This window comes from Primulina tabacum, chromosome 5, assembly GCF_025594145.1.
Source record: "Primulina tabacum isolate GXHZ01 chromosome 5, ASM2559414v2, whole genome shotgun sequence".
NCBI classification, from domain to species: domain Eukaryota; kingdom Viridiplantae; phylum Streptophyta; class Magnoliopsida; order Lamiales; family Gesneriaceae; genus Primulina; species Primulina tabacum.
The window spans coordinates 33,510,435-33,526,159 of NC_134554.1; the positions used below are offsets into that span (position 1 = coordinate 33,510,435).

At 36.7% G+C, this 15,725-nt stretch overlaps 2 protein-coding genes across 3 annotated transcripts; both read left to right on the top strand.

The window, feature by feature from the left end:
- Positions 1 to 474: 474 nt before the first annotated feature.
- LOC142547437 (QWRF motif-containing protein 2-like) lies at positions 475 to 10,942 on the top strand. Of its 2 annotated transcripts, none has more exons than XR_012820676.1 (6): positions 475 to 1,928; positions 9,485 to 9,604; positions 9,867 to 10,005; positions 10,094 to 10,183; positions 10,452 to 10,562; positions 10,642 to 10,942. XR_012820676.1 is itself a non-coding variant. In XM_075655738.1 (6 exons), the coding sequence occupies exons 1-6, from the start codon at positions 639 to 641 to the stop codon at positions 10,696 to 10,698; spliced, it is 1,782 nt and encodes a 593-aa protein (XP_075511853.1). In that variant the 5' UTR covers positions 476 to 638; the 3' UTR covers positions 10,699 to 10,942. The 2 variants fall into 2 exon arrangements, 1 of the variants encoding a protein (XP_075511853.1); XM_075655738.1 differs by having other exon boundaries at positions 476 to 1,928; positions 9,867 to 9,980.
- Positions 10,943 to 11,731: 789 nt separating this feature from the next.
- Positions 11,732 to 12,648, top strand: LOC142544341 (uncharacterized). The gene is made up of 2 exons (XM_075651399.1): positions 11,732 to 11,770; positions 11,878 to 12,648. Exons 1-2 carry the CDS (start codon positions 11,732 to 11,734, stop codon positions 12,646 to 12,648), a joined length of 810 nt encoding a protein of 269 aa, XP_075507514.1.
- Positions 12,649 to 15,725: the final 3,077 nt, after the last annotated feature.

Genomic DNA, 15,725 nt, shown 5'->3' on the forward strand with positions numbered 1-15,725 from the left:
GTGTCAACAGGAGGGTGAGTTTACGTGACTGCACTCTTTTTCCCTAACTATGGTTTTTATCCCAATGGATTTTTCCTAGTAAGGTTTTTAACGAGACAATATAAAAACACGTAATGAGGACAATCATTATGATCATCATCACAAGGGGGAGTGCTGAAAATTAATATTCAAAATAGATGTATTGAATATTTGAATGTTGAAAATAAGAATTGTAAAAATTAAAAATTTGTGTGTGATGATGAATGTAATGATGTAATTTATTATTTGGATTATTAGCAAAGAAATTTTATAAATAACCTCACTATTTGTGAAAAATATACAATTGAATTGAGAAAAAAATATTATAAATTATGTAGTTCGATAATTTTTAAAATTTTTATCATAAATTTTTTATTTTTCGTAAAGTAACAAATATTTCAATGCACTAATTAGTTATGCTCCAATCCTTGCTCCCCTATAAATATTGTGGCCAGTTTCGTAACGGTCATATTGCTCTCCCCAAAATCACTCATTAATCCTACGCTAATTTCTCTCTCTACTCAATTCCTCCTCTCACACACGCTTCCTGCACCAGAATCAGCTGGATTTGGGTTGAAACTAGGGTTCAGGGGAGTGTGAGATTCTCCGGACGACGTGTTATGGTTACTGCCGTGGCATCGAATCCTAAGCTGCGTTCATCGCAGAACGAGAAGTGGCCGCCGTTGCTTCCGTCGGATTCCGACAATGAGCCGCTGCGTCGTCCCAAAGGACGCGAAGTTAGCTCCCGCTACCTGTCTCTCTCGATTTCGTCTTCCAACTCTTCCAACTCCTCGAACACGACTTCTTCATCTAACACGTCGGGGTCATGGTCTTCTTCCATCTCTTCGAGGAGGTCGCAGTCTCCCATGGTCATCAGCAGAGCTGCGGTCACAACTCCGAAGAGCCTCGTTAAGGACAGGGCGGTGTCTGCGGAGAGGCGGCAACCGGTGGTTGCGGCAGCGGCAACACCATCTAATGCGGAGAGGATGTTAGCGACGTCTAGGCGTAGCTTATCGGTGTCATTCCAGGGTGACTCGTATTCATTGCCTGTGAGTAAGGTGAAGCCTCCTCCAACCTCGGCGGGAACCACCGGCAGTTTGAAGAAAGGTGCTCCGGAGCGGAGAAAAGCGGGAGTCACACCAGTTAGAGATAGACGAGAGAGGGACGTAGAGAATTCGAGGCCAAGTGAAAAGCCGAAGCAGCTGTGGCCGGGGAGATTACGTGGGGAGAATTCGAGTTTTTTAAGTCGGAGTTTAGACTACGGTTCTGATAGGGCGAAGGTCAGTGAATCGGGTGCTAGGTTCAAGGAATTGAGACCGTCTGTGGCTGATCCATTGAATTCAGATTGTGAGAGTGTCTCCTCGGAGAGTACTGCTAGTGGGAGTACGATTCGTTTGAGAGGAGAGCGCCGTGGGATTGTTGTCCCAGCAAATTTTTGGCAAGAGGCAAATACGTTGTGCCATAAAGTACAAGAATCTGCATCACCTGTATCAATTAATGCTTTGAATAGAACAGCTGGTTCCTCAAAACTAAGCGTCGCAAAGAAACTTCTAAATGATAGTCCTGTGTCATCCCCTCGGGGCGTTTTTGCGGGTAAGGGAATATCACCTCTTCGAGGGGGCGCAAGGGCGGCATCACCAAGCAAGGGTTTGGGTTCATCCACTGGTGTTCTACTGAGGGGTATGGCTAGTCCTACAAGAAATAGAAATGGAATGGACAATTCAGTGAATGATTGCAAACCGTGCACATGGATGTCGAGCTCTGCTACTGATCTCGGGAGAGGGAAGTCTGGGGAGAATCGAATTGCTGATACACACGAGCTGAGACTCCTGTACAACCGTCAGTTACAGTGGCGATTAGCAAATGCAAGGATAGAGAACACCCTGTTGGTGCAAAAACATACGGCGGAGGTACCAATTTGCCCCCAATTTTTTTGACTTTTGATTGAGTTACTAGTGTAACAAATTAGTGATCAACTAGTCTGATGAAAGCAAGCCAAAGTCGATTTATAGATGTGCGATCATATCGTGCTTAAGAAATAAATATAACCACTCGCGCATTACTTGCTAACTCAAACAGAAGTTTATCATGTTGGTAACAGCAAATTCATCTTTGATTACCTTTGAGTGAACATTCATATTATGATTCTTTGAAGAAATCATACACAAGTTAACTTATATTGTTTTTAGTGATACGAGTTCGAAAAAAAAAGTGTAGTTTGTTGTTCCAAAACTGGAATCTGTACAGGTGAAAGAAAGGATGAAAGGATTACCTTTGAGTGAACATTCATATTATGATTCTTTGAAGAAATCATACACAAGTTAACTTATATTGTTTTTAGTGATACGAGTTCGAAAAAAAAAGTGTAGTTTGTTGTTCCAAAACTGGAATCTGTACGGGTGAAAGAAAGGATGAAAGGATTAAAAATGTTGGGCAGTGGATATTAGACAGTTTTTGTCTTAATGTCGAAGTTTAGGTATATTGATTTTAATAAAAAGAGCTTGTATTATGAAAAATATATTTATCCTCGTGTAAATTGATTTTACATTCATCCTTATTATTATTGAGCAGCCAAACTGAAGCTCATGATGCCTAAAGTTTGTGAAAGTTCTTTTTCACCATTTCCTTTAATAATTCACTTTTGTACATAAGACTAATTGCACACTCTAATTTGCTTTTGATTATGATAAGGAGTGAGGTATCTAGTGCAAAACCCTATAATAAGAAAGATTAATTTGCTTCTAGTGTACAACACACAAGACACATATTAGGTAAGAAGATGCGTTTTTTATTTGTGTTTTTTCTATTAGCATCGTCACCCTACTGAAATTTCTAATACTGTGACCAATCTGTAAGAGCCTGATCAATGGCCGATGAAGCCGCGCAAGCTTCATCGCGCATTGCAAATCGTCGGCTTCCAAAGGACCAAAACCTCTCACACGGATGTTTCTGAGTGTGAGGATACGGATGGGCCCCATGTGGAGGGTAGGGGTGTAAACAAATCGAATCGAGCTGAATATGACAAAAATTTGAAGGCTCGAATTTGGCTCAAAATAATTCCATTCGAATTCGAGCTCGATTTGAAGTTCGAAAAATGTAAAATTTTTGGCTCCAATTCGGTTCGAATTAAAGTTCGAGTTCGGCTCGAAATATTCGAACATGTTTGCCAACTATTTGAATTATTGCTCGAAAATAAGTACTCGAAAGAATCGAAATTTATTTATTTAATGTAATTATATTATATTGATAAAATACTAAAGCTCGTAGGCGGCACGCGAACTATCGAACAAAATATTTGGTTTTGAGTTCGGCTTCGAATTCGATAAACTCGAATACAAATCAAGTATTTTGCGGTGAAGAGCGCACCTTTTATTTTATATAAATTTATAATTTTTAATAATTAAAAATGATTTTAAATTTTTAAAAATATTAAAAAATTAGTAAAACAGAAAAAAATATAGAAATACTATAAAAAATCCTAATTGTGTGTACTTTTTAAATATGTATATTTTCTTTTAATTATGTATATTTTTAATCATATATAAAAAACGATTCATCCATTTTTTTAATCATGTTTAATTTTTAATTATGTGTATTTTTGTTTTTTGAATTATGTGTAATTTTTAATTATGTTTGATAAATTAATTATGTGTAATTATATTTTTTTAATTATCTGTTTTTTAAATACAAAGTTATTTAATGGAATAAAAAATTAATATTTCAACTTCATCTGACTATGACACCACTGCTAAACACTTTGAATTTTGTGAAACTAGGTCTCCTTGCCTTTAATTGCTGAGACCTACCAATAAGTTACACGAAACTTAAACATGCAATGGACAAGTGTTAAATAAATAGAACAGTTGTATAAATGATTGTAAAATATCTGATTGCTCACAAACCAAGAGGTGCACATAAATGAAATAAATAGCACTGAGGAAAAATCTGAATTTTTTATGCCTTTGAAAAATGTTAAATTGTGGTAATTTCAAGTTCTATCTGAACTCTCGAGCTCTAGTCTTTAGATTCAACACTAGTTATCTTTTCCCAGGATCCTTAACTAAATTTGCCTTCTCGACGGCTCACCTGCAATACTGAACATATGTTTCATGGCAAATGGTGTGTCACCAACTCTCCAACCACAATTATCAAACAATCATAGATATCAAGGAGACGTTTGAAAATGTATATCGTACGATTTGCATAAATGAGCTGAACAGAAAATGGTATAGAGCTCTAGCACATATGATTGTTGTTTCCAAACACATTATTTATGTTATAGTGATTGGATCACACATAACCATAGATTTTGGTTAAGAGAATAAAGGAGAGAAAATTCCGAAATCTTATTCAATGATAGAAGATTGAACCATTCATTTATACATATCCTATTAAAATAAAACGCTTTCTAATATAAACAATTTAGAATTTGAAATTGCAATAGATAGATTCTTACCGAACTAACAAATAATTTGAATAATATCATTATCCAATCTTCAGATTTCAACTCTCCTCAAGTTGGGGGAAATATGTTGATCATACTCAACTTGGAAATCAAGTCTTCAAAGTTGGCCCTATAAAGGGACTTGGTTAGGATGTCTGCAACTTGTAACTCAGTAGGAAGGTATTGAAGTTCACAATTATCTTCTCGACCTTCTCACTTATAATGTGACGATCATTTTCAACGTGCTTAGTTCAATCATGGTGAACTGGGTTCTTGGCAATACTTATTGCAACTTGTTTATCACACATTAGTTCCATCAACTGATGACCTTCCCGATGCAATTCCTTCCGTAATCTTTGGAGCCATATCCCTTCGCAAATCCCATGGGCTAGAGCTTTAAATTCAGTTTCTGCACCGCTTCTTTTTACTAGAGATTGCTTCTTGCTTCGCCAAGTTACTAGGTTTCCTCGTACAAACGTGCGGTAACCTAATCTAACGTGGAGCGTCTGTCATGAGGAGAACCTTCCTAGTTAGCATCACTGTAGTCTTTGATATTCATAGTGGAGTTCTTGCAAAAAAAGTAGTTCTTTTCCGGGGAACCTTTTTAGGTATCTCAACACCCGATACACTGCCTCTGTGTGTTCTTTTGTTGGATTATTAATGAATGAACTGACCAATGACACTTACAAGAAATAAAATGTCCGGCCACGTGTGATAAAGATATATCAGTTTGCCTACCAATCTTTGATATCTTCCTTTATCAGCCTATCCTCTTTCATTCCTACTTTCACATTTGGATCCATAGATTATTTGCGGGTTTACATCCCAACATCTATTTCTTTCAAAAGATCCAAGACATACTTTCTTTGGGAGATTGAGATTCCACGCGTTGATCTAGCTACTTTCATTACGAGAAAAGTACTTTAAATGTCTTAAATCTTTTATCTCAAATTCTTTTGAGAGCAACAATTTCACAAGAGCCATTTCATTCTCATGATTCCGGGTAAGAACAATATCATCAACTTATACTATGATCACAATGATCTTTCCCTCTTTTGAGTGTTTGACAAACAAAGTATGATCAGATTGAGAATGTGCATATCCATTTTCTTTCAGAACATTGACGAATCCGTGAAATCAGGCTCGAGGTGATTGTTTGAGATTATAGAGTGACTTCCTTAACTTAGGTACTTTGTTGACAGTGGTTTCTGATTCAAATCCTGGAGCTATATCCATGTACACTTCTTCCAGTTCTCATTTCAGAAATGCATTTTTTTACATCTAGTTGATATAGCGGTCAATCTAGATTTGCAGCAATTGTCAAGAGAACACATACGGTATTGAGTCTAGCATTGCTTTCAATCATTCAATGCTTCCATCAGCTTTATATTTAAATGAAAAATTCACTTGCACCCGATAGTCTTTTTCCCAAATGAAAGTTAGTGATCTGCCAAGTATTATTCTTTTCAAGTGCCCGTATTTCATCAAAGGCGTTGGTCTTCCACTTAGGATCTTGGAGGGCCTCAGTTTGCTGGAACTTGTACCTGGTCTAAGTTAGACACAAAGGCTCGATATGCAGGTGATAAATAATCAAGGGATACAAAATGACTTATAGGGTGCTGAGTGCAAGATCTGACTCCTTTCCTTTCTACAATGGGCCTATCATCAAGATCATTATGTTGGTGAGTCAGAACTATTCGTACCTTGATCATTTCCATGGAATCTGGTTGTGAATAAGTGTTATTGGTTGGCTGATCTTGTACAAAATCCTGATGACTCCTCATTTGAAGTGGTCTTCTCCGAGAATACAAATGAAAAAAGGTCCAATGGCAGGGTAGAATGCTCATGATTAGAATGGGAGTTACTCGGTTGGTTGGTGTGAGTTGGTTTGAGGAATGGTATGGCTGCTGGGGTTTATGAGTTCCCAATTTTGAGGTTCATGCATATGCTCCCCGGAATTGAGGAATTGGGAAAGAATAGTTCACTCTAAATAAATGTGACATCCATCGAAGTATAAAACCGGGGAATAACATTTGTTCCCTTCCTGATTTGGAGAATAACCAAGAAAGATGCATTTGAGGGATCGTGGGCTTGGATCGGAGTTCGGAAATTGATGACACGAGAAGACATCGTATTAATGAGGTTAGTTGCAGTTGGAATGACATCACCCCCGAAATGATGAGGGACATTTTTAGTGAATAAAAGAGGGCGAGCAACTTCAAATAAATGACGGTTTTTTGTTCATCGACGCCCATTTGTTGGGGGTTGTCAACACAGGAGCTTTGGTGAACAATGCCTTGACTGCTTAGGAAATCACTCAAGACAAAGTTTAAGAAATCTCGCTCTCGGTTAGTTCGTAGGATCTGAATTTTGGTGGAAAATTGGGTTTAAATCATAGTGTCGAAGTTTTTTTAAAATTTGTGATGTTTCAGACTTATCTTTAATGAGAAATACCCAGGAAAGACGAGCATGGTCATCCACAAACAATAAAAACCAGCGAGTGTCCATAATGCTTTTCGCATGTGATGCCTTATATGGTTGTGATTTAATGTATTACGTGCAAGTTCCTCATTTATTACTGAACAAAACATAGAACAATTTCTGGAGGTACAAAGAATTCGGATGTCCTAATCTATAGTGTCGTAACAACAAATCACTATATTTATTCGAAGTGCATTGAATACATGTCACGTGCTGCGTCCCAGATACCTTTGGCCGTGGAGTAGAGTAGAAAGTTCTCGCCTATGTCCGGAGTCATGGAATTGATCAACCATGAGATGACCATAAGGAGGTCATCCTTTCCTGAATTTTGGTTTGTCGGAAGGAGGACGGGTCAATGTGCCCATAAGGAGGTCATCCTTTCCTCGCCGGCAGATGTACATCATTACAGATTAGGACCAAGGAAATTTCTGTCATTTAATTTATGGCACGTGATGGGTAAAGGACATGCGTCGCCCAGTCCTATTCAATGACCGAAGAATGCACCATTGATTTATACATATCCTATTAAAATAAAATGCTATCTAATCTAACCTATTTAAAATTGCAACAGATAAAAATTTATCTAACTAACTTACAATTCATAAAATATCATTATCTAATCTTCAGATTTCAGCAATAACCATATGAGACTACACCTGCTAAGAGGTTCGCTTATTTTACCTTGCCGCTTATGAGTGAGATAAACGGATTGGTACCGTGCTTAAGGGAGGGAATGTTTTGAGATTCTGGGAGGATAGATGGGTGGGTGGGATGTCTTTCAAATATCAATTTCCCAACCTTTTTCTTTTGTCTACGTCTACTAACAAACCTATTGCTCAGTTTTACTCGGTCTTTGATAGTCAGGGTGCTTCGGTCTACCATTGGGATGTAAGGTTCAGAAGAGGGTTGAATGATGTCGAGTTGGGTGAGTTTACTACCCTTTTAGGAATTTTAGAGACAGTTTCTTTGACTGTAGGTTCGTCTGATTCCACGGTGTGGTTAGGGGACTCGTCGGGCGTTTTTTCTGTCAGATCTCTTTACTATTCCTTCTTCCAAGAATCAAATAATCGATTTTCACCCTTCTACGCTAACATCTGGAAAGTACCGGTTCCACAAAAGGTAAAGGTTTTTTCTTGGATAGTCGCTTTGGGAAAATTGCAAACTTGTGACAATTTACAGAAGAGACAACCAAATCAGGTCCTTTTTCCACAATGGTGCATTTTGTGCAAGAAAAATGAGGAGAATCAAGATCATCTTCTGCTACATTGTTCTTTTACAAGACAAATTTGGATCAGGGTGATGCAACACATGGGATTCGAGTGGGTTTTCCCTAAATATTCGAGAGAGATGTTGGTCATGGAAAACGGAATTCTCAAAAACAGGGATGGTCGCGGTTGTTCTGGTATATCATTGTGCACTGCATTTTTTGGTCGACATGGACGGAGCGCAATAACAGAATTTTCAGCGACAAAGAAGAGTCGACGGAGGGTTTATGGGAGAAGATTAGATTCAAAGTGGCGACATGGACTACTACAGTGCCATCGTTTCATCATCTACTTGTATCTGATCTAGTTAGGGACTGGCGTTTCATTTTCTATTGAGAATCCTACGTTTATTTTAGTTGTACGAGTTCGGTGGATTACTCATCCACTTCCCTTGTAAACAAAAATTTTATGAGTTTAAATAAATTGTTAGTTTCCTATAAAAAAAAAACATAACAATACTCTGCTAGATTTTGTGGCTGTGATCATAAATAAATACACATTTTGAAACTTATTTTACAGCTCTTGATTGAAAAGAAACTAAAGCGTCAGCTAGTACTCCTTATTTGGGTAAAATATGCTCAGTCAGCTAGTATTCCTTATTTGGGTAAAGTATATGTTCATCTCACCATATCATTTGAAGTTCATCGTTGAAATGGAAAAATATGATTTTAAAGCCTCTGTGATGAGCAATCATCTTCGTACTGCAATTTCCAGTTTAAGAAGTGCTTACTAGAAAATCTTTTACTATTTTCCTTCGAATGTAGACATATTGTCTAGTATTAAATTCAAATATGATCTCTATATTTGGTTATCACAGGAATATTTTGTGAAATGCCAACTAGGAAATTGACTTTTTTTTTTACTTACTAGACCTGCTTGATGTCAATTTGAATTTAAACAAATGATGTGTAACACGTTAGGTGTTTTAAATAGTCATGAGTATCTGACATGCTGGTCTGTGAGCTGTGGATTCAAGTTGATTTGAAGTGCCTCTCAAGTGAAATTTTGCTATGAATGACATTTAGTTGATATTTAACTTTATTTTTGATGATTGACGATGGGCGCACAAGTTTATAAATTGCTCTGTCGGCAGAGATGTGGCCTTTTATTTGAATGACTGATTGTCCCACCCAGTTAACTGATGCTTAACTTTACAAGCATTATCCCATTTACCTAACACAAGGTCTTGTACGTTTTTTATTTGTCACATATTGCTTTCTTTTATTAGATTATGAAAAAAATTGTTTTCACTTGTATCCTTATTTGACTTCCCTAGAGAAACATTTACAATGCTTGGGTGAGTACCTCGAAATTGCGGCACTCGGTTAAGTCCAAGAGAATTGAGCTACTACTATTGAGGCATAATCTAAAGATTTATTCGATCTTAAAGGAACAGGTGAGACTTTTTTCTTTTCTTTAGTTACTCTGTTCCAGTACTATTTCAGAGGTTGATTTTAGAATGTGTATTTGCTATTCAGATTCTTTTGGTGGATTATCTTTCCCTTTCTGTGAATTTTGACTAAGCTAAAATGTTAATCACATTTGCAAATCAGGTTCCATGAGATGATTTTTGAAGTCAAATTTATATTTTGATTGTGTTGAAGACATCATCTTTCAGTCCTTTCATGTTTTGGTATTCATGAATTTGTTGATGGCAGGAACCACGTTTGGAGAACTGGTGTCTGTTCGATAGAGAGCACCTGGATTCATTGTCTGGTGCTATCGATGCCTTGGAAGCGAACACTATTCATCTCCCTGTTGTTGGAGCGAGGGTGTGGTGTTTTCTTTACCCAATGAGTAACAATAAATTTGGTGTCTTCGGAAAATTTATCATTATAGAACTTTGCGGACCTTATCTCTCCTTTGTTGTTTTTAACATGTTCAGGCAGATGTTCACAAGGTGCGAGAAGCTATCGCTTCAGCTGTTGACCTAATGCAAGCATTGGCATCTTCAATTCAGCCTTCACCACCAAAGGTAATTTATTTATTTTGAAACTATACAGTTACAGTAATTTTGCAGCCATATTCTTAGCTTAGGCTTCTTATGAAAGTTATCAACGGGTCTCCAAATTATTTTCGTAGTTTGTAGTTTTCGAAATTAATACGTATCAATTTGATTACTGTGGTAATTTGTGATGGCACCCTATATAAACACAGTTGTATGTGGTTTGCTTTTAAAGTTTTTTTGGACCTGTATTCTCTGGAAACGCCTTTCGACTGGAAATAACCTTTGGCATCCACAGGTGGAGCAGATGAACTTACTGCTGTCCGAACTTTCTAATCTAAGCGCAAGGGAATGCAAGTTGCTCCAGGAATGCAAAGAATTTTTGAGAACGACCTTCATACCCCTGCAGGTGAACAAAAATTCCCTTTCACTTCAACAATCAATGAAAGAAATGTATTATTGCATTTTAACATGAGTTATCTTCCCAGGTGATGCATTGTCATCTGAATACCCATGCATTACAATTTCAACGTCGACAAACTTGACAAGTATGAGAAGATTGACCTCTTTTTAATCGCTCACACGAAGCTCTAACTCAGAAATGGTGACCAACAAGTATGGCATACAATCTAGAGCAATCTTTAACCAAAAAAACAACACAGTATATACATGTAGCCACTTTCTCGAATACCGTATCTCGAGATTCTGATAGATGAAGCAATCTTATAAATTTGAATCATACGTGGGTTGTGTTTCATCTGATATAATATAAAACCATGTTATCCGCCATTGTTTTTGATAAACATGTCTTCATGGTTAAACAATCATCATAAATAAGAACCTACACAATGGTCGAACGATGCAAGTGTGACACATGCATGCATTTAAACAGAAATGGGTTATTGCTGCCGCAAATATTATTTATAAATTATGAAGAAGAGAGAGGGGCAACCATTTGTCCTACGCCAGGACAGTAACATATTTTGGTATCTATCCTCTTATCCACCCACATCAAGATTTTATACATATGTTGTTGGAAATAGTTAGTGATAACTATTGAATGCAAGAGGAAAGTGAAGTTCTTGTAAGTAGAAATACATCAAATAATTTGTATTTTAGTGTTGACTAGTGTGGAGGAAAATTCTCCACAATATATTTAATAGTCAAAGACAAAGATTAGCACTTGAGCACTAAAATAAGAATTAATTAGGAATTATTATTTTAATTACTCTGTAATTAAAATAATGAATTGTGCATGTAATGAAATGAATCATTGCACCTTTTGAATGACTCGGTGGAAATTTTTCAATGGGGTTCGTGTCTATTCATAAACAATTCAAATGAAAGGTGCTTGTCTATTCAATATTCATAAAGGTGTCTATTTGAAAAGTCACACCATTTCGAAGGAGGTGATTCTACTTTATAAATACAACTTCATCTTCTTAATTGAAACATAACAAATATATCATTCATTTTCTCTAATCTGTCTTGGGAAACTATATAGATATTGCTGTCTATATATTTTATTCTTTGTTTTGAATTTTTCCTGGAAGAAAATTGCCATTTATCAGCAGCAATATGGTGGGGCAATATTTCTTTAAGGACGACATTATCGCGGTCAAAACAATCTACATTCTGGAACCAAACTTTCTAACAATCTTAAAGAAATATTTTTCCTCTTTTTTGTTTCCACTGGTTCAAAATCTGTTTTTGATGCATTGAAGTTAGATCGATTTGATGGGACTAACTTCACTCGTTGGAAGGACAAATTAATCTTCCTACTTACTGAATTGGGAGTCGCATATTTGTTGAGTCAAAGCCTGCCCGAAATCCCAGCACCATCGGAGGAAGATACAGATGAAATCAAAGCATCACGTAAAAAACGAGAAGAAGATGAAGTTCGCTGCAGAGGATACATTCTGAATGCCTTATCAGACAGATTATATGATCTCTTCCGTTCAATCAAATTCCCACATGAAATCTGGAGTGCCCTGGAGTACAAATATACATCAGAGAAACAAGGTACTGATAGATTTCTAAGCATGAAGTTTTTTGAATTTCAAATGGTTGATAATAAATCTGTCATGGATCAAGTCGATGAACTACTCATCTTAGTCTCTAGACTCAAAGATTTGAAAATAGAAGTGTCTGAACAATTGCAAGTGGCTGCTGTAATTGCTAAATTGCCAACCACTTGGAATGGCTATAGAAAGAAATTGTTGCACACTTCTGAAGATTTTACTATAGACCAACTCATGAAGCATATTCGAATTGAAGAGGAAACTCGAATTCGTGAAAATAAATTTGCTTTAGAGTCTGGTTCTAAGGTTAATAATGTTGAGTCTAGCATTAAGAAAGTTGGTTATTCTGGAAAGAAAAGAAAGTTTACTGAAACCTCAAGCGAAAATATTGCCAACAAAAAGAAGAACAAGACATGTTACTTTTGTGGAAAGAAAGGCCATTCCAAGAAAGAATGCAGTTCTACAAGAAACTGAAGGTGGAAGGAAATTCTGGAAAAGGGACTGCAAATCTTGTTGAACATCCAGCAAGTTCTCCTGATATTGTTGCTATGGTTGCTGATCTAAAGATAAGCATGATAACAGAATGCAACATGGCAACAAATGAAAAATCTGCTGATTGGTGGTATGATTCTGGTGCAACTATTCATGTTTGCAATGAAAAAGGTTTGTTCAAAAACTATGAACTTGCTGAGAAAGAAGACAAAGTCTTGATGGGAAATCATGATACTGCCGTGGTACTTGGAAGAGGAACTATCGAATTGCAATTCACCTCTGGAAAGAAAGTGATCTTGATGAATGTACTACACGTTCCGGATGTGAGGAAGAATCTGATTTCTGCAAGTTTGTTGTGCAAGAAGGGCTTGAAGGCTGTAATAGAAGCAGAAAAACTTATACTTTCTAAGAATGGCGTGTTTGTAGGACAAGGATACTCATGTGATGGAATGTTCAAACTAAGTATTAATAAAGTTGATGTTTCTGCATATATGCTTGAGTCTCCTTTTAATTTATGGAATGTTAGATTATCTCATGTTAATTTCAAGTCAATTAAATATATGTCAAAGCATGGTTTAATTTCTTGTCCAAATGAAAATTCTAAAAAATGTGAAATCTGCATACAAGCGAAAATGACTAGAAAACCTTTTCCTAAAAATGAGAGAACAACTGAGTTGCTTGAATTAATACATACGGACATATGTGAATTAAATGGACATTTGACTAGAGGCAGAAAAAGATATTTCATAATTTTTATAGACGATCATTCCAGATTCACACATGTTTATCTATTGAGAACAAAAGATCAAGCATTTGATGTGTTTAAAAGTTACAAAATCATGGTTGAGAATCAATTAGAAAAGAAAATTAAGATCCTGCGAAGTGATCGAGGTGGTGAATATTTTCCAATTGAATTTACTGCCTTTTGTGAAGAAAATGGTTTAATCCATCAAACTAGTGCACTCTACACCCCTCAACAAAATGGTTTGGCGGAAAGAAAAAATAGAACATTGGTAGATATGATAAATGCCATGCTTATGCATGCTAATCTACCAACAAATCTATGGGGAGAAGCATTGTTAACAGCTTGTCATGTACACAATCGAATTCCATCAAAGAAGACTAAAACTTCTCCATATGAAGTATGGAAAAGAAGGAAGCCAAATCTTAATTATTTGAGGGTACGGGGTTGTCTAGCCTATTATAGAGTTCCAGATCCTAAAAGGACCAAGTTGGGACCTAGAGCTCTCAAAAGTATTTTCGTGGGATATGTTGAAAATTCAAAAGCTTATAGATTGTTGGATTCAGACTCTAATTCTATTATAGAATCTAGGAATGTTGAATTTTTAGAAACTAGCTTTCTTAAAGATCCAAGAGTTAATACACAATCAAACAAAGAAATTCCTAATTATCAAAAACAAAACACTACAATGGATTTTAATTCTTCTTCCAATAAGCAACGAAAATCTGCAGAACCTCCTAATGAACCAAGGAGAAGTCAAAGAGCAAGAAGAGAGAAGAAATTGGGTCACGATTTTATTTCCTCACAAGCATTGACCTTTTTGGTTGAAGGAAACAGATGTGAATTGTTAAATAAGATACATATTGTTTTACATTTAGAAGATGATCCAAAAACATATGATGAAGCAATGGCTTCAAGAGACTCTAGTTTCTGGAAAGAAGCGATAAATGATGAAATGGATTCTCTTCTCGCAAATGGAACATGGGTGTTGGTTCATCTACCTCCTAACTCAAAATCCATTGGTTGTAAATGGGTGTTTAGAAGGAAATATAACACTGATGGTTCTCTACATACTTTTAAAGCGATTACAGCTAAGGGATTTAGACAGAAGGAAGGTGTTGATTATTTTGACACATATGCTCCTGTAGCGAGAATCGCTTCAATAAGAGCATTATTTGCTTTAGCATCAATTTATAATCTGCATGTTCATCAAATGGACGTGAAAACAACATTTTTAAATGGTGAACTTGATGAGGAAATCTACATGGAGCAACCAGAAGGTTTCATACTTCCTGGGAATGAAAATAAAGTCTGTAGATTGGTGAAATCCTTATATGGACTAAAGCAAGCACCTAAACAGTGGCATGAAAAATTTGACAGTGTGATTTTATCACATGGATTTAGTCATAATGGGGCATACAAATGTATTTATTCTAAGTTTACCAAAAATTCCGGTGTGATTATATGTCTCTACGTCGATGACATGTTAATTATAGGAACAAACATGCAAGGAGTAAATGAAACTAAGTCTTATTTATCTTCTCAGTTTAAAATGAAAGATTTAGGAGAAGTTGATAACATTCTAGGAATCAAGGTGACCAAACATAGTGGGGGTTTTGCTTTGTGTCAGTCTCATTATATAGATAAAGTTTTGTCTAAGTTTAATCACTTAGGAATAAAAGAAGCTAATACCCCATTTGATGTTTCCAACAAATTGGTAGAAAATTCGGGCAGATCCATTAGCCAACTGGACTATGCTAGTGCCATAGGTAGTTTAATGTATGCTATGCATTGCACAAGACCCGATATTGCCTTTTCCATTTGCAAACTTTCAAGATACACTCATAATCCTAGCACTGAACATTGGAGAGCAATTGGAAGAGTTCTCGGATGTAACGCCCAAGATTTTGTGTAATACGTTTGAGTTACTAGGTATTATGAATATGGGAATGGAAGAACAGACACGAAGAAGTGACATGGCGATTTGAGTTTAGTTGCAAAGTATATTGTTGGGGCAGCAGTGACAGTGCACCTGCGGTTCAAAAGACAGTGCACCCGCGATCGTTTCTCATGAAATATTGAAGGTTTACAGTAGCCTGACTGCACCCGCGGTAAGAACAGGACCGCACCTGCGGTAGATGCACCGAGACAGGAGCGCACCCGCGGTAAAAGAGCCACCGCACCCGCGGTCGTGTCTTCTGAATTTGTGGAAGTATTACCGTACGCTTAGCGCACCCGCGGTGCAGAATGAGCGCACCCGTGGTGTGACGTGCGGGATAAAGAATGAAACCATGTGTCCCTTGCCATGCAATATAGA